This window comes from Haliotis asinina, chromosome 8 (assembly GCF_037392515.1).
Source record: "Haliotis asinina isolate JCU_RB_2024 chromosome 8, JCU_Hal_asi_v2, whole genome shotgun sequence".
Lineage (NCBI taxonomy): Eukaryota > Metazoa > Mollusca > Gastropoda > Lepetellida > Haliotidae > Haliotis > Haliotis asinina.
The window spans coordinates 9,621,493-9,646,504 of NC_090287.1; the positions used below are offsets into that span (position 1 = coordinate 9,621,493).

Sequence of the window (25,012 nt, forward strand, 5' to 3'; positions counted from 1 at the left end):
TCCACCGAGTGTAAGTGTTCCTTTCTGGAAGAATTATTAATATCCCGATGTTGTCTTTTTCTGATTCTTCTGTTTTAATGGTGCCATGTCTAGTTTCTTGGTGAGAAGTAGCCTTGATATTCAGCCGTTCAATATACAATGACAGTGCTCATGAACGCATTAAAACATATCCTCTTAAAGAAAGATATCCAAAATACAAAACATACAGTCTTAATAAACAATCACTTTTTCGGAAAATGAATGTTAAACCTGTGTTACACAATTAGGCGAAATGCCGCCTCGCATTCTACATTTTCAACACGATATGGAAGCCATTAGGAGAAATTCCGTCAACAACATCCGCCATTTTGTATTTGTAACTATTGTCTCAATGCGCAAAGAATATATAACAAGGCCACTGTTTTGTGTAATAACACCCACTTAAATACTTCAAAGAAGTGTTTTCGGCAATATTTGTCTATGTCATAATGAACCCTCCCTAATTAATCTTTGTAGTGTTTGTTAATATTGGAACTACATTTTCTTGCGTCAGGTGAAAAGAGTGCGGAGGTTTCTGTTTGTTGTCAAAAGGTCGTCACCTTAGCAACGTTATGCTAAACGTGAAAGGCCACAATTGCTATCAGTCATCAGCGAGCACTTGTGATAGTCATTGCACCATTGTTAACTGCGAACATATCACGATATACAGAACAAAATTGCTTTTTATTGAATGTGACTAATAGGCTGTTTTCAGTTAATTCTGATACTCGAAAAATGACAAATACCGCGTAGACAGCTGCCTTACTATTCGTACTGAATTAAGTCATTGGTTGACAGACATTAATGATTGACGTGACCAAACAACAAAATAAATTTTAAGTCGTTTGTTGATTGATACTGTCATTCTGATTTTATGAAACTCCTGACAAAATTCTTCTTTTTTTCTAGTACAGGAATTCCTTTCACTATAAATTATCATTTCTCAAATAATTTAATCAGAATTACGTCAGCTGACGTCGTAATAGTCGTGTGTTACACATTGTTGCCATTTTTATTTTTAATTTTTGCGCCCAGCAATAATTCATCCTTATGACGTAGGCCTACAGTTACAAAGTGACTGAGCATCGATCCACGGAATTGGAATACGATCATAAGCTAATCTGACCATCGGATCTTGCGACTGTCTTTACGGCAAGCAGAGGCCTCAAACGATAAGTTATATCCCTGGGTCTAGATTTTTGAAGCTATCTTAGCGCTAAGGGGGCCTAAAACGTCTAGGCCCAGAGTTTCTGCAGTGGTCGCACTTAAGTTGACATGTAGCATTCATCAGCTGGTAACGCCCCTAAAGCGCAATTTGGCGAGGCTGAGTTGACTAGTGCCAGTATTAATGGCGACACTTCTCCATTTCCCCATCATGTCATTTGTCCGTTTTCCCCTTCCTCCAGTGAGAAAATAATAATGTTCAAGAGGAAAAAAAAACCCAAATGCATTATTTCTTTTAAAATAAGTGAAGTTTGGTTTTCCATTTCTTAGGCTGAAGTGATCGTATATGTTGTTGAATTTAACTGTTGTATTATAGGGGTTAATAGCTATAGCTACTGATTTAGCAATGGAGATCCACGTGATATATGCTGTGGTTATATGCACAGTTTTGTCACTGAAGGTAGCTAGAATAATATTGTGGTGTACTGGCGTTATCATACTGAATGAGGGCCGCAGTTGTGTTTGTTTAACGCTGCTGCAATATTCCTGCAATATGACGTCGATCTGTAAATAATCGACACTGGACGTGACAATCCAGTGATTGGCTTCATGGCGCAAATGAAATCATGGTTTTGAGGACAGACGGGGTAGCCCCGTGGTAAAATCGCAATGGACCTATGTTAAATTTCCTCGAAGGACACCAAATGAGAAGCTTATTGCTTGAATGATACAAGAACGGAGTGTTCCTAAGTTCATCCACTATTGTCCTCATGTTGTTCAAATACTTCTATAGACGTGTAATTGTTTTACAAATGACTGAATCGGACTCCTATAAATAAAATATATTTGCCAAATTGTCAAGATTTATTAGTTGTGTAGCGGCCACAAAATTTCCGTGTTCCGTGCTGGGATTCGAACGACGGACCCTCCGATCCGAGGTCGGACGCCTTGTCCACATGACCAAAGAGGTTACACACGTGAGCAAACTGACAAGGTAAGGATGTCATCTGTGGGATGACTCCACGCCCTGCTACATACTCCCCCTTCAACAGAAGGCACGTCCCGGGCCGCATAGTTGGGTACTGAGGCTTATTTTGTTCAAATATGATATGGACGTGCACAGCCCCACGTTGGGCGCCAATGTAGCGGCCACAAAATTTCCGTGTCCCGTGCTGGGATTCGAACGACGGACCCTCCAATCAGAGGTCGGACGCCTTGTCCACATGACCAAAGAGGTTACCCCCGTCAGCAAACTGACAAGGTAAGGATGTCATCTGTGGGATGACTCCACGCCCTGCTACAGTTGTATAAATCATTCAGCATGGCTTGGGGTTGAACGGAAATATTGTACCCCAAAAGTAAACAAAATCAACAAAATCTGCCCTGGATGAAAGATGACGGCCACGCCTTTACTAACACCTAACACGAATAGTTGTTTTTGTGATCGCGTATACCCCCAGCCTTCTGTGTATTTTCATTTCTCACATCGCGAACCTGTTCTCGGCTGTTAAACCTCGGACTGTTGTGTTCGTGGGATCAAAACGCCTATGTGAAATATTATCCGACACGACTTTACACTCTTTTAATTCCCAAAGATCATTGATTAATTTCAAATGCAAGGCCTCTGGAGCCATTTTCATTCAAGATAATACCAATTCCAATTTCAACAAATATCTGCCGTAAATGGGAGCAACGACCCTCTAAATGGTTCTTTTGTAATCCGGGCTTTGAAGCGAAATGCTTGCACGGAGGGTAGGAGTGATAGGCTCTTATGTTATGAAACTGATATGTATGATAGCACCAGATGGTGGTGAACTCACGGGGATGTATTTACCTCGCTACTTGAAGACGTCTGGATGAAGGGTTACACATATGTGTAATTATCGGGATCATACTTGCTCCACATATTCCCTGACAGCGAGATGTCACGTGAGGCATGACAAGACTGTTGTAAGCGTTACGAAGGCACTGACGTGCGAGGTATGTTCTCGGGCCTGCTTGTATTGGATGCTTGAAGGTATGGAATCAATTACCCCGTGATGATGCCACCTGTACGTATTGAAATGACGCCTTACGTCTAAATAGTTACGATAGCATGCCATTAGAGGACTTTTTGCCATATAATTGAATAAACTGATACTACATATAGTTAGATGAAGAGCGCAGTATTGAATCAAATGCATACACACACGCGCGTAACACACACTTACACACCAGCACGTGCGCGCGCACGCACGCACGCGCACACGCACACACACACACACGCTCATCTTAAAACCTCTCTCGATGTCAAAACGTTATCCACAGTTATTAACTCAAGCTGTCAAAATTCATCCGGAATTTGATGGCTTTCAAATTATCATTTTCCCAATGTTTAAATGTTGGAGATTTTACACACCGAGTATGCTTGTCAATGACAATGATCATCACATACACCCCACCCTCCACCCGAAATTGTAACCCGCACCTTAGTCGCTTCATATTGCTGTTTAGAAACTGAAAACGTTAATCGGTTGATGTTAACTACATATCTTGCCTCCTCACATTCCATATATCTACATTTGTCAAATATGCCGTGAGTCCATATCGAACTTGCTTGACATATTTCATATCTAATCACGTGAGTAGGAGATTCTACATTTATTCTCTATTGAGCGTAATGACGTTATGTACTTGTTGAAACTGTCATGTTACCCTTAATATTTTTTCTTACAATATTTCTATACGTGTAACTCATACATAGTAACCTATTTACGAGATGAAAACTGACGTAAAACAATAAATTCTTACATGGGAACTAAATTTTAACAGACGTTAACGGAAGTTAATATGTTGGGACCCCATGGTGGGCAAGGTATCAGGGATCCGTGAAGGTCCGGGGTAGAATAGGCCTTCAGCAACCCATGCTTGCCATAAAAGGCGACTATGCTTGTCGCAAGAGGCGCGTAACGTTGTAGGGTGGTCAGGCTGGCTGACTTGGTTGACACATGTCATCGGTTCCCTGTTGCGCAGATCGATGCTCATATTGTTGATCACTGGATTGCCTGGTCCAGACTCGATTATTTAGAGACCTCCGCCATATAGCTGGCATATTGCTGAGTACGGCGTAAAACTAAACTCACTCACTCAGTCAGTCACTCACTCCCAAGGTATTAGGATTGTGCGAATGTTCTTTGGAAGTAAACAAAAGTACAAAAGCACAAAGAATCAGTTACCACACTAAACATATTTGAGAAAACAGTCAATGGGCGACGCTGAGGATTCTGGGTTCAAACTGACCAGAAGTAAGTAGGGCTTCAAAGTTTGATCGAGTGCGCGTGACCGAATCCTTTTGGGTAAAGGAACCAATGGTTGCATTTTCTGCTGGATTTTAGGGTTTCTTTAACTGTCCAATCAACAAATGTCTTTTAAAACAGCGCAAACCTGCTTTCCTATGTTACGGCGACGACATGCACTTTTATACTCTTAACTTGGAGCTGTAAATATGTATTATACATCCCATATTCGTATAGTTCTGTGGTTTATATGTTGTATAGTCTCTCATAAGTCTGTAAAGATTGGCTCAACGTTATAGTATTTTGTTCTATGTACATATGAAGATGCTAAGGTGATGAGGTGAGACCCAAATATATTATCTGTCTGTTTGTCTATCTGTCTGCAGGTGACTGAATGGTTCGATGGTCAGGCGTGGACTTGCTGCCACTCTCGTTACAGAACTTACAGAAGGATGGGGCACCAGTGGCCCTGTGGATTATGCAGAGTTGCGTCCATTGGTTGAAGCTAGCATGTCATGGTGTAACTGAAGTATTGTTCTAGGCGTCATAAAATACTAATCACTCATTCTTTCTACATATAATGTACATTGCAACTTCTGAAAACTCATATTACCTTTTCAGAAATGATTCTCCTTCTCTCTCAGCGTACTCCTGTTACCCACGCGCTCTTTGGAATTCTATTCTTTATCCTACAGTGTATGTGCTGTTCTTCTATCGGTCGTCGTATGACTGTCATAGTCTGCCTTACCATTATATAACGTAAAGCCACTTAGCCGATTAAATATAGGTTATTGTTCTTGCTGTGAATAATCACCAGCATGATCTCTGCTAAGCATGCGTTGTTTTCCTAATCCACCGATAATCTCACGTGTCAAGAGAAGAGGATGTGCCGTTTACAAACGATGCACTTGTTAACTTTCGTGCTATAGTTGGTGACTGATACTTGCTAACACTCTTCTCGAAATAACCATACAGTTTGGCCATACACAGCATCGTTGCTCATGCTATCAATCACTGGTTTGTGTGGCACGGACCTAAATGTATGCACACGCCGGTTTGAAGGGTCCCAAGAGTGGTGTTAAATAGAAAAAGGACCAACGAACGAACACTAGCGGGCTTGCATTAAAATGTAAATGAACAGGGTCTAGATTTTTTAAGCTCTCTTAGTTGAAAGTTTGTCGTAAGTTATGTTAATGTATGGCAGTTACGACTGTCTTAGAGCTAAGAGAGTTTCGAAATATACGCCCAGAAATGAGTGCTATTCACAATCCAAACATGACGGAGTGGGTGATTCGGTTGCACACAAGAGAGGCAATTTCACAAATTCCCAAGATTAATTTTTACGTAGTCGGAAGAATTATCATGCTTCTACTAGCCTAGTATAAAGCTGTCACTCGTCACGCCAAAGACCCAGGTTCGATTCCCCATTACATGATGTGAAGCCGATTTCTGGTGTCCACCGTTGCTGGAATATTGCTAAGAGTTTTGTAAAACTAAAGTCACTCACACTTTGGTTTTACATATTCCAGTACTTGATATGTGGCATTACCGGGACAACTGCTCCGTGGTGCAGAGGAATGAAAAATATGTCTTTGATAAGTTTATTTTGTTTAAGTTCATGTCAATACGCGACATCCCTCTTTGAGTACCGACGGTAGTGTTCGAGCCTGAACCACGACAGTCTACGATCCCCGGCCACGCTGCCGAAGGTCATATTCACCGGTGTTCTCCCTGTAGTCACTGTGTTAGAGAATATGCTGTTGCAATGCATGGGTATTTCTCGGCTCAACATATCTTAGTTTCCATGTCGGTGTTATAGTTTGTATGTAACCGATCAATGGTTGTTATGTGGTTTGCTACAGATATAGCCTGCATTTCTAGGGTAACCCCTCAACTCCAAGTGTGCGGACAGGCGCAAATATTTGCCTACCTATTGCCGTACCAAAGATAAGAATATTCGCGTTTGGACCTGGTCTGTATTTTTTATATTATTTAAATAGGATTATATATCTGAAAGTGGAAAAAAATGTTTAAAGACGCATTAATATGAGATTCTATCTTTAATGGTAATGATGCATAGGAATCAGGCTCTACAAGAAGACTGTCGTGTATGGTATTATGTTTTTGTGACTGCGTGAGTGAGTTTAGTTTTCCGCCGCACACATCAATATTCCAGCTATATGGCGGCGGTCTGTACATAATGGAATCTGGACTAGACAATCCAGTGTACACGTGAAATAGGAATTATATCACATATCCGTGGAATCTACATATAATATACTTCTTGTCTTGATACATGAAGAATTGTCTTCCTTAACTGGCGGTAAGAGGTTTTTTTTCGTTTTTTTTTGTTTTAAAAATTCAAATTAAAGTATTAACAATATAATAAAGATGCTATGAAAACATTCACTGCATTGTGATATTTTTCAATACTTTCATAAACTACGTATTTTATTTTTATTTCTATCTTCACTTTCCGTTTCAGTCAACAGTTAAGCGGTTTATTGTAAATTATTGTTTTATCAACCTATTTCGACTACAAAGTAACAATAACTAATGTCTTGAACACGATAATCTGCAATTACAAGCCTTTCTGAGGAAAATAAATATTTGTTCTTGCGAAAGTTAATTGCGAAAACTAACAAAGGTTTCAACAAGCTGTCTTAACGAATGTATCTCACACAGACTAAATCCACCTGAGAAGCTTAAGTCGACCTGTTTCAATATATACCTTGTGTTCCAACGTTGTGCAATGTGCTAAAGGGCTGTAATGCATGGCTCTCTGTGCTGCGGGGCGCCTACTGTACACTGTGTGTTATAAGAATCGTGGTGTAAGGGCGCGTTTAGAGAAAGGTCAGAGTTCAACAGTGACACCGGCTACAAGAGCGACTGCATTCTACAAGTCTTTCACTGAACGGTTTCAAGAGCATGGCTGATTGTACGTTACTTAACGCTGACGGCTTATCCTTAGATTTATGCCTTGCAAATATTGTTACAAATTTTATTATCGACTTTAAAGAAGTGTTTAGTGGTGGAGGAGTTGTACAAATCATGAAGGTGAATTATAACGTTTGTCATGTATACACTGAATATGCCGTTAAACTGTCAAAGGAAGTCGACCTCGATATAACGCTACGGTTTAATCCCCGCTTGATTGTCGAATATGCCACTATCATATATATGTACTACTACTCACTAGTAGTTGAAGTAGGAAGCGAAAACACATTCTCAATGGTTGAATTTTTTAAGGCATGATCATTTATCGGCTGAAAATAAACGTGATTATTTTGAATCTTGATTGAAGTGTACGCGTCATGTGGTTATATTAAATTTGTTTGCCCGTGCGTGTTGAAAAATTAGACTGTCTTATTATATACAAGTGAATGGTTGAATTTCTGTCGCACCGAAATAACTTCGTGCCTTAATTAGATCAGCTTATATATCTAGCAAATCACATACAAGTCACATACATGGAAGCAAGCCGTCATTGAATTCGGAATATTTCCAACAGAATGATTCATGTGAATTTATATATTAAGACCAAGATAGGCTGAAACAGATTTTCACCTTGTTATCGCTGAAGATTTTTCAACGAGAAGTAATTTAATAAATATATGGTGCCTTATTATACTTTTAGAGCTGAGAGATATGAATCTGATAGGGAATCAATGTTTGTGTGATCCATATGTGATGGCACTTGTGTAGAATGGCTTTATAAGCCCAAATTCAGGAAACTGTTGCTTGCACGGTACCGCTGATGGTAACGATGGTGTACAAATACCAGTCCAACTGTAAACATTTTAGATCTCACAAGTGAAGTGCAAAAGCGCATTCAGCCAGTTTCTCAAAATGAAACACGAATCACTGACGTCACAATACTCGTTCATTCATTAACTCCCGCTCAAACAGTCATCACCAACGTCACAATGTTCACTCCCAATACACAGGCACACCAACGTCACAATACTCACTCCCAATACACAGGCACCACCTACGTCACAAAATTCACTCCCGATACACAGGCACCACCAACGTCACAATATTCAATCCCGATGCACACGCACACCGACGTCACAGTACTCACTCCCAATACACAGGCACCACCAACGTCACTATTCACTCCCGATACACAGGCACCACCAACGTCACAATAGTCACTCCCAATACACAGGCGCCACCTACGTCACTACGCACTCTCGATACTCAGGCACCACCAACTTCATAATGTTCACTCCCGAAACACAGGCACATCGACGTCACAATATCCTGATACACAGTCATCACCAACGTCACAATATTCACTCTCGATACACAGGCACCACCTACGTCACAATACTCACTCTCGATACACAGGCGCCACCAACGTCACATTATTCACTCCCGAAACACAGGCACACCAACGTCACAAGATTCACTTCCAACACATAGGCACCACCAACGTCACAATATCCCAAAACACAGGCACCACCTACGTCATAATACTCACTCCCGATATACAGGCACCACCAACGTCACAATATTCACTCCCGAAACACAGGCACACCGACGTCACAATACTGACTCCCAATACACAGGCACCACCAACGTCACAATATCCCGACACACAGGCACCACCTACGTCATAATACTCACTCTCTATATACAGGCACCACCAACGTCACAATATTCACTCCCGAAACACAGACACACCGACGTCACAATACTCACTCCCAAAACACAGGCGCCACCAACGTCACAATACTCACTCCCGATACACAGGCACACCAACGTCACAATACTCACTCCCGATACACAGGCACACCAACGTCACAATACTCACTCCCGAAACACAGGCACCACCAACGTCACAATATTCACTCCCGAAACACAGGCACACCGACGTCACAAGACTCACTGCCAACACACAGGCACTACCAACGTCACAATATCCCAACACACAGGCACCACCTACGTCATAATACTCACTCCCGATATACAGGCACCACCAACGTCACAATACTCACTCCCGATACACAGGCACACCAACGTCACATCATGCCCTATGACATGACTGAAAATAACTCATTGATCATTGATCAACAATAGACTCGACGTTATATGTGATGTTATCCTACTCAGACAGGAGTGAGTGAGTGAGTTTAGTTTTACGCCGCACTCAGCAATATTACAGCTATATGGCGGCGGTCTGTAAATAATCATGTCTGGACCAGACAATCCAGTGATCAACAACATGAGCATCGATCTGCGCAATTGGGAACCGATGACATGTGTCAACCAAGTCAGCGAGCCTGACCACCCGATCCCGTTAGTCGCCTCTTACGACAAGCATAGTCGCCTTTTATGGCAAGCATGGGTTGCTGAAGGCCTATTCTACCCCGGGACCTTCACGGGTCTACTCAGACAGGAAACAATGACTGACAAGAACCCAAGGACAGAGTTACACAGATAGTGTCGTTATAAATATTTAGGTATTCCATCAGCAACGGCGCAGTGGAGTCAATGCCAGGCTCTGAACTCGGTTGAACCCGGACGTATTCAATAACAGTTATTTCATGTGTTTATATAAGTGTCGTATCAGTTATAACCGATTGTTACAGTGCTACCCTTGTGTATGGATCAATATCCAAAATAGGATCAGATAATAAACAGTATTTATATAAATATTCCCTGACCTCTCAGCGTGTAGGATGAAAAATGACATATATATTTATTAATATATTGTATTTATTTATCAAGCTGTTCACTAAACATTTACATTAAAATCACACGGCATATCAAGTTTAATTGTGTGGTCAGCGGTCTGACATAAATCACTGCAATTATTCTTCCTGTGCCGCGTTCCCAGTGCATCAGTTCGTGACGAGCAGACAATCATTTTCCACAGCTGACTGTCATTCTGTCGTCTGCTGCGTTTGTTACCAAAGTTGTATATTAACATCAAACCAAATACCCCCAAGAAGATTATTCACTGTAGTTTTTTTTAATCCAAATTGAAACTATACTGCCAATTCACGTCGATATATCTGCAGGTCAGCCCCATTGTGACGAGTACAACAAACCATATATATTGTCTGAAACAAGATAATCCCAGTTCTTCCATCAGAGCTGTACCAGTGTCTGGCGTCCCTGTCTCTAAACGCACTGGGCGTGAAACGCGGAGATTAGGATCAGGAATTACTCCGACTGACGACGTGTGCAAGGTGTTGCATGAAATTATTTCAGATATCTGTCTGTTGTCATAACATCCCCGTGGGGGTTCTGAAACAACCCATATCAGCCACGCGACATTTCAACCTTGGCATAAACCTGCATGACATGGCTTTATATTATCCATTCAATTGTCGTTCGCCACTTCTTATTTAAGAATAAAGAATGAAATATCTGACGCTCAATACAGACGGCACCTTTTATGACGTTGTTAATCCAGGTACTACACGACAGGCAAACAAAGGGTATGTTTAGATGGTCATTATCGCATTGACGACATATATCTATTTTGGTAATCAACTACATTTTAGTTTTAATCGACTGGATACATCTAACCAGAAGGATCTAACACGAAAACAGTAACTTTATAGTGACGTCGACGACCTTCTGCAGACCTTCTGCAGATGAATTACACGAGGATCATGCATCGAATTGCTGAAATGCATGTGCAAATATCATGCGTGTAAACAGCTGCGTTTTTGTGTAAGGTTTTGTTAAGAATTCGCCAATGTTCACCGAGTTTTATCTATACGAATTTGTTTTACATTACACAGGATACATGTGTTGGGATCCTACCGTAGTGATGTTCTGGGATCTTGCAGTAGTCAAGTATTGTGATCCTACCGTAGTGCTGTACTGGGATCCTACTGAAGTGATGTACTGGGTCCTACAGCAGTTATGTCACTATAGTAGTGATGTCCTGGGATCCTACAGTAGTGATGTCCTGGGGTATTACAGTAGTGATGTACTGGGATCCGACCGTAGTGATGTGCTAAGATCCTACAGTAGTGATGAACTGGGATCCTACAGTAGTGATGTCCTGGGGTCCTACAGTAGTGATGTACTGGGATCCTACAATAGTGATGTCCTGGGGTCCTACAGTAGTGATGTACTGGCGTCCTGAAGTAGTGATGTACTGGCGTCCTACAGTAGTGATGTACTGGGATCTGACAGTAGTGATGTGCTAAGATCCTACAGTAGTGATGAACTGGGATCCTACAGTAGTGATGTCCTGGGGTCCTACAGTAGTGATGTACTGGGATCCTACAATAGTGATGTCCTGGGGTCCTACAGTAGTGATGTACTGGCGTCCTGAAGTAGTGATGTACTGGCGTCCTACAGTAGTGATGTCCTGGGGTCCTACAGTAGTGATGTCCTGGGATCCTACAATAGTGATGTCCTGGCGTCCTACAGTAGTGATGTTCTGGGATCTTGCAGTAGTCAAGTATTGTGATCCTACCGTAGTGCTGTACTGGGATCCTACTGAAGTTATGTACTGGGTCCTCCAGCGGTTATGTCACTACAGTCGTGATGCCCTGGCGTCCTACAGTAGTGATGTTCTGGAATCCTACAGTAGTGATGTGCTGGCGTCCTACAGTAGTGATGTCCTGGGGTATTACAGTAGTGATGTACTGGGATCCTACAGTAGTGATGTCCTGGCGTCCTACAGTAGCGATATACTGGGATCCTACAGTAGTGATGTCCTGGCGTCCTACAGTAGAGATGTATTGGGATCCTACAGTAGTGTCGTGCTAAGATCCTAAAGTAGTGCTGTACTGGGATCCTACTGCATTGATGCACTGGGATTCTACATTGGGTATGGAATCCTAGAGTAGTAAAGTACTGAGATCCTTGATAGATATTTCACGGAAAAAATGGTCACCTGCGAGGTTTAAATTGGCTTATTGCACGAAGCCAAAGGCACCTACCGTAACGCGAGAGTGTCGGCACTGGACAACAACACGACCATGCCCTGCTGTCTTAGTTTTGAACACAATGTCAACATTACGAAATTGGACCGTAAAAAACATTGATTATTTTCTCTGGATACGGTAGCTCTTTTCGTTTACATCAAAACGTTCTAGGTTATTTTGTTTAACAAGCGTTTGTCCTACTGGTTCCAAACATGTCATTAAAATGTCTTTAATATCCTGCTAATGTTTGTACAAGATCATCTTGTGGTCTGTCTTACAGTTCCCGAACCAAAATTCCCCTTCGGTCTATCACTTACTGTACTGACAATTGAACCAGGTTCATATTTCCCACATGATCAGAAGTTCCCATTTCACTTGGGCGCCTTTTCTGGTGACATGGACATTTTGTTTCTGCAAATATAATTATTATTTCAGAGAATGTTAGTCTGAAGGTCTCTGGATATTACAAAACCACATCCCAGTTGTCATGTACTGTAATTTCTGAAATTATGAATAATGATGATTAATTTATATAGTGTTATTAATATATTTATTCACTGACATAGTCATGAAATATCAGCCATAAAAGTACCAATATCCCTTAATTATTTTGTCGAGTATTGTATCCCAACTAATTTACATCTAATTTAATCCACATATTGTATGCCACATAAATCAACAATGTCCGATTGAAATTGTCTTATTTCTTTTTATTAACTTTTTGAAAAGTATTAATTGCGAGGCTATGAGTTCCCTCATCAATCTTCTTTGCCCCGGTGTCAAGAGCAACTGTACATCACTCAAGGTCTCTACAATATTGCTAATTTTTTGTTGTATGATTTGATCCCGCAGATTTAGGGTGTAGTAATCACACTGTTGTTACTGCGTTTGAACGTCTGTGTTCGTGTTATGCTTAAATATGCTTAATTGGTTTTGCTAAACCCAATAGAACAATAGTAAAATTATATTACAGTATATTGAAAGCAATATCGCGATTATTGAACAAATTGACAACATTCTGTTGGGGAAATAAGGCAGTAAACACTATCGATTAATGCGCTGAATACGGTAGCTTGTTTGTTTTCATAAACATAATCTTGGTTGTATTGCTTAACAAACGTTTCACGTGCTGATTCATGGCATATTAGGGACGTTTAATTGTTTTATCGTGGCCATGAGGACAGTGGCGAAAAACAAACATTAACAACATTTATCCTGCTAATATCATGCAGAAAACTCGCTGATTTACCTGCACAGGTTCCATAACGCTAGGAAAATATTTACCTGTAATTAAGGACCTTGTGTGCAGTAAGCATGTTTGTATGTGTCATTTGTGTAAACATTAGACCATAACAAAATTAGTATTTGTTTATCTATGAATTTCTTGTAGTGTTTTCTTGTTTGTGTTTTTTTGTTTTTGTTTGTGAACCAGGCATTCACGCTTCATGAAGTCTGCGTGCATACAATCAAATTTGGACCGGACAAAATAGTGATTGATAGTATGAGCAACGACCGGAGAAGAACATGTTATGAACATGCATTCAGAGCCTGATTCCCGATCCAGTAAACGCCTGGTATATCATGATCGGTTCTTTTGGAGCCATATATAACAAGAATACCCATGAAACATATTTCGCTGCTAGCAATAGCAATCCAAACGCCAGCATTCGTCCCAAGATATGATAATTGAATAGAACAACATATATAACGTTTTTCTCTATTTTTGATAGGCTCTTTCGCATTTCAAAATAGAATCTACAACTATTAAACCAAAAACAAATTCATAAAACTAACTAGCATATTTACCAATAATTTTGGAAGGTTTTTGAAAGATCACATCGGACACTGATAAATTGTGATTAATGACTTTAGTGGCACCGATGCCTCATTGAAAATGTGTCCTTTCCAAGATGTGCAGAAGACCTGTGATGATGTTGTGGAGGCAATTCCAAAAGTTGTCAAATTGATTTTAGACCACTGAACAAGTACAGAACCGACGGTGTTTGTTTCCGTCTCTGTCTTTAAGCATTCCCAACTGCATATGTAAGCTAATTTAGGTAACACAGATACATTGCCTGTAAGGAGCGAAATAAATAAATTGTTCAAAACGTGTTACTTTGCAATCAAAATGTCGACAACTGTATATACAAACAACTATTCATTCCTCTTACGAACCATTGGTCATGATGACTCCTTTCAATCTTCCTTTTGACAGAATGAGCCCTTTGGCTAAAACAGCGATCCTTCACATTGAGAATCAGTGTAAATGATCTGTTAACAGTTGAAAGTAATTCAGATTTAATAACTGCTAAAGATTTTCCCTGTGAACGAGATAGTAAGTTACTTGATCTGGAAAGGATTTCCAAAATAAACGCCATTTACAAAATAAATAGGCAGTGATTATCGTACCTGAGAATGCACGCGATGGTCTGTGTGTGAAGGCGCCACGTGATATGTCTTTGGTTTGGCAGGTGCGCGTTGCAACTCCATTAATCTGTTTTCTTGCAGTTTCTTCTGCAGCAGGAGCGACATAGCTTGTTCCGACCAGCTTCCAGACACTTTGGTCTGCATATTGGCCTGATCGGACCAACTTCCATTTCCGAGTAACACCATTTTGAAATTATGTTGCACACTGTTATCCAGAAACACCACACTATTATACTGAAAATGAATGTTACATTCAACTAATCCCCATGTCACTGTCAGCTGCAGAATGTACCAAAATAATTTCAAGTCTGGATACTCGAGAAATATAATTCAGGAAAGTTCCAAAACAGTAAAAGATAGAAATACTCCCCTTGGCGCAGTCCACACAATGGCATTAATAGATTATCATTGTCATCACTTGATTTCTATATCCGGTTCCGAAAACCAGTTTCACGTCTTGTCAAACATGTCAAACGCTGTATGAAATTGTTTGTAAGTCATGGAACCGAAATCAACCACTTGAGTTACGTCACATTTCAAAGAACAGTTTGTCAGTCATGACATTTGAAATTTAACCTGTAAAAACCTTTATCCTCTCACAGATTGTTATCCAAACAACGGGAAACAAGCAAGTGTTGCCAACACGGGCCTTGTCAACGAAGTGTCCCTCTCACGACTCCTAGGATATCTAACATATCCCTCAATAAATCTGTTTGCCCCCGACTACCAAAACGCGCTCGATCGGGGTACGGGTAGATAACAAGACGTCTATCGCTGCGGCTATGCGATGGATATGGGTTGTACTATCCCCTGTATGCTCAGGGTGGGAACCGTAATTCATCACCGTCTATTCACACCCAAGCTCTGCTTGTGCCATGTGTAATGTCGTTGATAGGGGCAGCGACCAATAACACCCTCACAGAAGTGGACGTGTCTATCCATTGGCATTAAATCACGCCAAAATGAAATATTCGAATTCCATATTAATATACTATGTTATTGTCCCGTGTATGTTATCACAGTCTGTTTCAACGGATCACGTGGAGCCTTTTGGCACCTATCAGGGTGAACGGGAGAGTCGTGCACGAGAGCTCACGGCGGCAATGACAATTTGTTCTTAAGTCAGAATGAAATGCCCATGCAACAACGCGCTGTGTTAGGAGACATTACGCTCAAATTGTTATTTATCACAGGGGAAATCAACTCACCAGAACAATTTGAATATAGTAAATAAAATCATTCAAGCATAAATGTAAAATTGGATCAAACTATTGCCTAACTACGGCGTTCAAATAAAATGAGTAGATGGAATAGTGTTCAGTGAAGTAAAACGTTTCTCTCAGCATAGAACTAAATGACATCGCCCTCACTAAGAGTTTTGATGATAAAATTTATGGTTGGTGATTAGGAAAAATAGATTTGCCGTGAGCGGGACTAGGCTGTGCTACTTCATGCCTAGTTCATATATTTCAGCTATGTGATTAATTTATTAGACGATTCGGTTTGCATTGTGAAAAAAAACCCAGATCGTTGTTGTGAATATTTATTGGAATAATGCACTGAGGCATGGCTAACGGATCATGTCGGTGTATTGAACTTATTGTCGTTTTCGACGTCTGCGGGCTTAATGTGACAGAATGCCAACGTTGACAATACAACGTTACAAGATCAAACACTTAAAAAAATTATTGTACACAGGAGAAATGTTTCAGGGGAATCACACATATACACGCATGCGCGAAGGAAAATTGTTAGTCATCAAATGCAGTTGAAACAAAAACAGACAAAAACCTCAATCAAATTCATTCAAGAAACAGAGCAACCGTTTACCATCCTGCATATTGAGTAATAAAAGAGCTAATATATTTGTTCCAGACGTTTCTTGAACAAACCTTTTTCAAAATGTTATGTCATTAATATTTGTTTCTTTTGTTAGATCCTGTTAATTTCATTATTATTATGTTGCTGTTAATATTACCAAGGGGTGTGTATTTCCTTAGATATACTCAAAGTTGTTGTGAGACACCAAACACAAACAGATTCAGTGTTAAACGTTTACTGTTGCGAAGGAAACTATAACACATGAAGACAAATGTTTCGCTGTATGGTAACGATGTACGTTCCAAGAAAGGAGTATCTGCCATATGCAAATGAACCACAACACAAAGGGTTTCACCTGCAAGTTCACAGTCAGTTGCAAGTGGCTCCACTTTGTGCATTGGTGCAAACCTGACACCCGCTAGCCCATCCTACTAAACATCTGTAAGTAATGTAGATGGTCATTACAGATAAGAGGAAGTAGTTGGTGTAGGTCCTACATCGTTGTGGAGATCTGGGTGACGTCGGGTACGTTGCTCCTTTTATTCCAGATGTATTCTGAATACGTTACTTCTGTACAACTCGAAGCAAAGTGCGATCTGGCATTATTATGTTGAAACATCAACCCGGGCTTTCAAGTTGCAAACATGGCAAAGGCAAACCTCGCCTCCGCACCTCTCATCACTTAAGTTTAATAACAAAACTTTGCATCCATGCAACATCAGTTATATGACCCAATATCATAACGCGGTCTCCTCCTAAACCACCTCAGTCAGAGCGTAGAGCCTCATGTGACCTACAGAAATGAGGAAGGAGACTTGACTCAACGGCTTCGAAAACTCTTCACCACTTACGAGCTCCACGTCGTAAATGTGTTCTGCTCCATCTACATCGGGCTGGACCTTTTGCATGCACGCTGTAGTCGTAAGGACACCGTCGAAGTGTTATGGCACGGGCCGTCTGGGTCTACCGGCTTCAACCTGTGTTCAAGGTGTGTTGTACGTGGTCCCATCAGTTTTGACTTTGGGTCGTTAAGGGTGGTCATCACGTGGACGGTCTCAAACTTGATTGTTTTACAGCATGTCCCAACCAACGTTTCTGTGTAGATGAATGAAGGTACAAGTTGAAGCATACCTACAGCTCTCCATCTGTCATTTTCGAAATCATGTCGAGCCTGGTTCAAAACGATAATTAGAACTTGTTTCTTAAGACCGCAGCTAGACAGTACAACTAGAAAGTAACTGGTACAGCTAGTGATTGGTACAACTAGATAGTGAATGGAACACCAAGACAGTGACTGGTACAGCTACATAGTGATTGGTACAGCTGGATAGTGATTGGTACAACTAGATAGTGACTGATACAACTAGGCTGTGATTGGAACAACACGACAGTGACTGGTACAGCTAGATAGTGACGGTACAACTAGACAATGTTTGGTACAACTAGACAGTCACTAGTACAACTAGATAGTGATTGGTACAATTAAACAGTCATTTGTTCAACTACACATTAACCAATACAACCAGATAGTCACTGGTACAGTCAGTACAATAACGGATGCATAATAAAGCTTCTATTGGGACCGTTGGATGGCGTCCTGCGAATCTCCTACACTGAATAGGGTAAGTACTGGATGGCAAGCGGAAGGTCCGTGTTCGATCTCCTCGTAGTGTCATACCAATATGTTAACACGTGCCATTTGTTGTTACCCTGCCTGGCGCTTGGCACTAACGGGATAACACGGGAACTGGACGGTGCGTATTGTGACTGAGTTGGGTATCCATGATACACTGGTATCTCAGAAGTTTCGCACTATAAATCAGGCTCCCATCCAGACCAGGTAGCCACTCACATGCGTGCTCTATAGAGGTATTAATCCCGAACGCGCCGTTCACCCCTACTTCACCGCACGTCAACAGGTCGGAAATACCTGAAGTGCTTTCTGGACAGTCGCCAACACCACTGCTGGGGAATCCACGACTATTGATCATATTCTATCTCCCCCAGTGAACCTCTCTCCCGAACCACATCCCGTTCAACCTTCGTTATGCCGTGTTTGGCTGTGCCCTGTCAAGAAAGGGGTGTATAGGTTTATTGTCATACGGAAGGTCTGGTTCGATTCCTCACATTGGTACAATGAAGCCTTTTTCTGGTGTTACAGTTGTAATGATGTTGGAATATTCGGTACAGTGGCATAAAACGCGACTCACTCGCACACTCATGATCAAATTGTGTTTATGTTCAATGTATTGTCAAAGTGAGTTCCATCGGTTTCGCTTGGAGAAGTGTGTGTATGAGACTGCATACAACTGTTTCCACCAGAATACTGGCTTAGTATCTGTGTCAGTAGTGGTACAGCGGTTCTAAAGTTACTTTAGTAACATTTGGAGTATACAAATGTGCAAACAGGGGAGGATACGTCTTTTTGGGAAAGGGTGTTTGCACAGTCCAGAGGGAGGGGGTGGACAGTTCATTTGCATCCGTTTTCAGGCGATTGTTTCAATGGTCATTTAATAATGCGTAGCCATTCTTTCTATCTCACACATACACACATTCACACACACTCTCTCTCACACACACTCATACACACATGGATGCTCCGATAAATGATTGCGTGTATTTTAGGTCGCATTTCATTGTCTCAGTGTTTAAATATGCACGGTGCACCGTTTCATCGAGTTTACACCGCCAGGTGTTGCTCATAAATCAGGTCATTCTGACCTTTTTACGAGCACCTGTATAAAAGAGCATCATAAAGTGTTAACCAAAACCGTGTATATCTGAAGAATACATCACTGTTTTGTGTGAGAACTCAACTAATGCACAGTTCCAGTTCTCGGAGATGCAGGATCCAGTCTTCAGCACATCCAGCCATCCTTCCGGTTTCTCGAACTATCCTCTCCCGAGAGAGGCGTTTGCTTGGACGACCGTTTTAATCTCATGCTTTACCACTAATGCTAATTCTAAAAAAGGTAGCGAATTGGTCCACGGTATTAACCACACTGTGATGGACATACCCTGGATTAGCGAGAACCACTGTAAGACCCTTGTGTACGTGACGATTATCACCACAAGTGCTCCTTTCCACAGGAGGAAACCGCTATGCCTGGCGAGGTAGCTCCGAACGAAAACAAAGCAATATTGTGACTTCATTAGTTTACTACAAGGTTCATGACGTACAGAACCAAGGTCAGGCATTTTGTTTATACTTGGCCACAGGTCGTTATGAATCAACCGTGCGATGGTGTCATGTCGGCCAAGGTTTGGGAGAACTGTCTCCATTATCACTCTGATTTATGTGGTCACGTTAAAGAACAACGCACCAAGATAACAGACGCAGGCAAGTTAAGTCCAGGCGAGAACTGCCGATAGCCAGGACATCACGTGACCTCGAGAACTTTCTCTAAAGAGCTTATGATGGATTTTTATTACAGTATAGATTAGTTGATCCGCGTTCTTGTCGAGACAACTGACGACTGAAGCCAGGTTATTAATGGATATATGACAGCCCATGGAATGATTAATTCAAGAGGAAAACGTCAACGCAGCTGTCAGGGTTTTTTGGTTCCGACTGTGTTGAGTGAGTGAGTGTAGTTTTACGTCGTTCCTAGCAATACCACACGGGTGTGACCGGAAATGGGCTTCACACATTGCCTCCACGTGGGAAACAGAATCCTGGTCATCAGCGTGACGAGCGACTGCTTTGAAAACTCTGACGTCATGTGCCAAAGTACGTACTGGCAGTGGTACGTCATGTATAAATACTCTCTTACTAAACGTTAACCGAACAACTATCTATAGGAATATGCTGCAGATACTACGGCTTTCGAAAATGACAGTGCAATGACCTCTCTTCTCTGGTTGGTTTTAACAAACAATATAATGAGTTCTCTTCTATGGTTGGTCTTAACAGACAGTGTGATGACCTCTCTTCTCTAGAAGGGCTTAACAGACAGTAGGATAACCTCTCTTCTCTGGCAGGCATTAACAGACAGTATAATGACCTCTCTTTTTTGGTAGGTCTTAACAGACAGTATAATGACTTTATTTGTCTGGTAGGATTTAACAGGCACTGTGATAACCTCTCTCTAGTAGGTATTAACAGACAATGTAATGAGTTTATGTGTCTGGTAGGTCCTAATTGAAGGTAAGATAACTCTTTTCTCTATTCTTTTTGTTTATGCCATCTGTGTGTGGCGGATTAAATCTGTATGGCATGAGATTCTAAGCCTTTTCTTAGACTAACAACTAGTCTCTGAAATGAACACATTTTACAGAAAAAAACAGTTCACAATAAAAATGCATACATAAAAAGAACCCTGAGATTTTCTTCAATCTAGACTTGCCTCATTTTCTAAACTTACGTGTGCTTTCTTGGATATCTTTGTTTCAGGGTCTGTATGACAAACTAGATATCAACCAGGCTCTTATTTTCAATCGATAAAGATTTCACTGTACGAATGGATCACTGAGAATAGTGATGACACCACGTGTTCTCTAAAGGGTGAGCACCTCTTTTTAGGTTTGTTTGTTATGTAGGAACTAAAGGGTAGGAGAACGAAGACGCTGGACTAACTCGAGTTTTGTAACCCAAGCTCAGTATTCTACACGTAAGCCTTTTTGACGGTCGCGGTAAAATTTTATCTGGGAAAAGACCCATCATATACAACTTGAATCCACGCTTTAAGTCCAAGATTACAAATTCCTGATCAGATATATCTCCGTGTTTACGACAGACATAGCCACATTTTGCTGACTCAGATGGTACACATTGTAAGCATATTTGTGAAATACATGAGGGCTTGAAAGATAACCTTGTCTGACACTGAGTGAATGGCGTTTATTCATGTTTTATGACTAACTGTAATCACCTGAGTCTCACCTGAGTCTCACCTGAAAAAGAAACAGTGACTGGATGCAACAGCAACCATCACGATGACGTCATGACGCCGAGTCACAAACCAGTTGACTCCAGTGAAGATACAGGATGAAACTGGTTTTCAGTAAAACCTGCTTGTCGTAAGATGCTCATGATTTTGGTCACTGTATTGACTGGTCCAGACTCGATTATTTACAGAAAGCTACCATATAGCTGGAATATTGCTCAGTACGGCGCTAAATAACAAACCTACAACCAACAACACAAACCATTCCCTTTAAATGGTTCTAGCCACGCGCATCTTGAGACCTATTCTGACTCCCAATCCTAGTATACATCATACATACATTATACCGGAAGTACAGCATGTTTACTTGATGTTTACTGATATGGTCCAATAACAGAGTCAAGGTATAAACTACGTCCGTGAGCTACATGCAGCCAGTGTTAAACGAGGTACTTAATGTTCACTATGTCGCTTTAAATCAAATATCCATCTCGTCATGATTATTGTCCTCATTGATGTTCCTATAGCAACCGACATATCGCACTCTGTATACACTGCAACACTCCAATGTATTATATGCGTTCTTCTGTCCTCTGACACCATCAGTGTTCACTGACGGGGCGGCGTTCGTTGGTGGCATTTGTCCACTAAATGTCAATGAAATATGTTCAAGCTAATTACAATGTATGTGTTAGGTGTCAGTAATTCAACAAACCCATTCCCATAACAAATCGCTGCTAAAAGCAGAATGTCCCTTTAAGACATTGTATGGTTGCTAAGATATAGTACGGTCAAACACCTTGCGGTTGTCTCAGATAAACGCTTCGTGTCTTCCTATTGCTCATTTATTCAATATTTTCAGGGGAACCTTGACGGTATTTACGCCTGTCCCTTCAACTTAGGTGCCCGAGTGTACATTTGGTTAGGCTGGTCTGGTGTTCAGTCACAGCAATGTAAATAATCTCTCTATTATTCCCAGTAATCCAAGATTTTAAGGTATTCGAAGGTGTCAGTTTAACAATAAGTTGTGCAACAGATGATAGCATGTGAAGATGAGCTATGTTAACAGGAAACTGGAACTTCAACAATGCTGACGAATCTTCGTATGAAATCATACCAATCAAAAACAACCTCTTCATTGCACTCTATATCAGTGTATATCATATAGTGGGACTTTACGTTATATATCATCCATACGTGACACGCTACATATGGCAGCGTTGGTGTCCGCTGAGTGCGATTCCTTGAGGAGGTAGGGTCAAACGGTCAAGACGCAGATCACGTAAAACGTCGGGAGATAACACGAGATTTCAACATGTATCCGTGTTTGCGTGAGTGACAGCCTCCTCCTGTGACGTTTATCGTTCAGTAAGGAGACTCCACCATACTTGACAGACTATGGGATCACAGAGCGGACTTAGAACAATAAGCAGATGGCTTTGTTGATCTCTGTCACGGAGTTCAAACACATTGTTCAAACGTAAAGTTCAAGAATTATTGTCGATGGAAATAATTTGCAGAATATTTTGCTCTCTGTGTATTCAATCACATGTTTTACAATATTTTACGAGAACGTTGATTTATTATTACAGATTTGGCAGATTAACATAACAAATTGAGCAGTGATAAAATACACCTGCTGGCACTGCCTGCCTTACCAATTTCACGAACATTGGCCTTTTTAGTATTGCGATATTACTGCGATGGATAAAACCCCATCACACACACTTTACTTCCTCAGAAGCAAGCTTACAGGACCTCATACACCCTTTGCTTCTTCAGGACCAGTACGACCCGTGAAGGTCCCGGGGTAGAATAGACCTTCAACAACCCATGCTTGCCATAAAAGGCGACTATGCTTGTCGTAAGAGGCGACTAACGGGATCGGGTGGTCAGGCTGGCTGACTTGGTTGACACATGTCATCAGTTCCCAGTTGTGCAGATCGATGGTCATATTGTTGATCATTGGATTGCCTGGCCCAGACTCGATTATTTACAGATCGCCGCCGTATAGCTTGAATATTGCTGAGTGCGGCGTAAAACTAAACTCACTCCACTCAGGACCAGTACGCTGTACCTTCCGAGAGGAACTGAGAACTAAGAGATAAAGACTCTGCACGTTGCGAAAGGAAAACAGTTAGTGAATACAGTTTTACTCTGCACTCATCAATATTCCAGGGGTCCGAACATAATCCTGTCTGAACGAGATAATCCAATGGTGTTGGATTATCGCAAGTTCCAACACAGTTATTGATTCATTAATCTGTGCTGTGCCGTCTAGATCCTTTCTCTCTCACCTGATTGTCCCTTACTGTCCCTTTCCTTGACCAGTTCTAACCCGGATCGTAACGGGTCCAGGAATATAGACCTCAACGACAACTATATTGCACTTTCTGTTGTGCAAATAGAAGCGTCAAACACACTGCACCATCTGACTGGAATTTTTATAAATCACATAGAGTACATAGTGACACTGTAGCTTCGGAAATGAATAATTATCCTCATAACAAACGCATAACACCTTCTGACAGGAGTATAACATCATACAAGGACATTGTACCAACTGACATGTTTAAAGATCCTCACATGAAGCACATTGCACCTTCTGAAAACCATACATAACTTCTCGACAAGCACATTGTACTTTCTGAAAACCATACAGAACCTCGCGACAAGCACATTGTACCTTCTGAAAACCATACAGAACCTCGCGACAAGCACATTGTACTTTCTGAAAACCATACAGAACCACGCGACAAGCACATTGTGCCTTCTGAAAACCATACAGAACCTCGCGACAAGCACATTGTGCTTTCTGAAAACCATACAGAACCTCGCGACAAGCACATTGTACCTTCTGAAAAACCATACAGAACCTCGCGAACCTCGCACGTTGTATCAGCTGAATAAGTGATTGATATTAGGAAGAAAGGCCTGGACTTTCAGGGTATGGGGCCCTGTATCACAAGGTCAATTCATTAGGACCACTTTTTTAACAGACTGGTGGAGACCAATTCTTGTCCGGACTACCCATGTTGCTACAGACATTGAAGTAAAAAGGATGTAAACATACACCCTTTGTTCTCCGTCTTTTGCCCTTAATTGAGTACATTGATTATCATTTTCACCTGGGCTCAGTCACCTCGCTCTAGGAACTCATCGTTTACAAGTGGCCGGTTGAAGAGATCGTGAGTACCCGTCTCATAGACAACAGGAGTCCCCACTGATTACAGTGATCCATTCATACTATGTCTTTTTCCCCTCTAGTTTGTCTTTCACCCCCAGTGGAAGCTGTTTTAATTCAATACTGGTGATCCGTTATGTGGTCTAGTGATGTCTGAAGTTTATTTCAAGAATCCCCCGCAGTGACATTGCTTGAATATTGCTAAAAGCGGCGTACTCACTCATTCAATCACTCACTTATTTTCTGAATAAGGTAATGTTGCCTAATGCCTAAGTCTAATTTGAAAAGGGTCTATGTTCCACTGTTTAACGTACTTGCCTGGCTTTTGTCTTGGTC

General features: G+C 41.2%; 1 protein-coding gene across 2 annotated transcripts in view; it reads right to left on the reverse strand.

Annotated features, from left to right (window-relative positions):
- LOC137294512 (cyclin-dependent kinase-like 4) overlaps positions 1–15,669 on the reverse strand; it is a 33,789-nt gene extending 18,120 nt beyond the window's left edge. Inside the window, exon 1 of one of the 2 annotated variants that reach the window (XM_067825545.1) lies at positions 14,768–15,669. In XM_067825545.1, the coding sequence (XP_067681646.1) occupies positions 14,768–14,971 (204 nt within the window). In that variant the 5' untranslated portion in view covers positions 14,972–15,669. Of the gene's footprint in view, positions 1–249; positions 339–14,767 lie in introns of those variants that run through there. The other variant, XM_067825546.1, reaches the window with a different exon arrangement.
- Between the last annotated feature and the right edge of the window lie 9,343 nt (positions 15,670–25,012).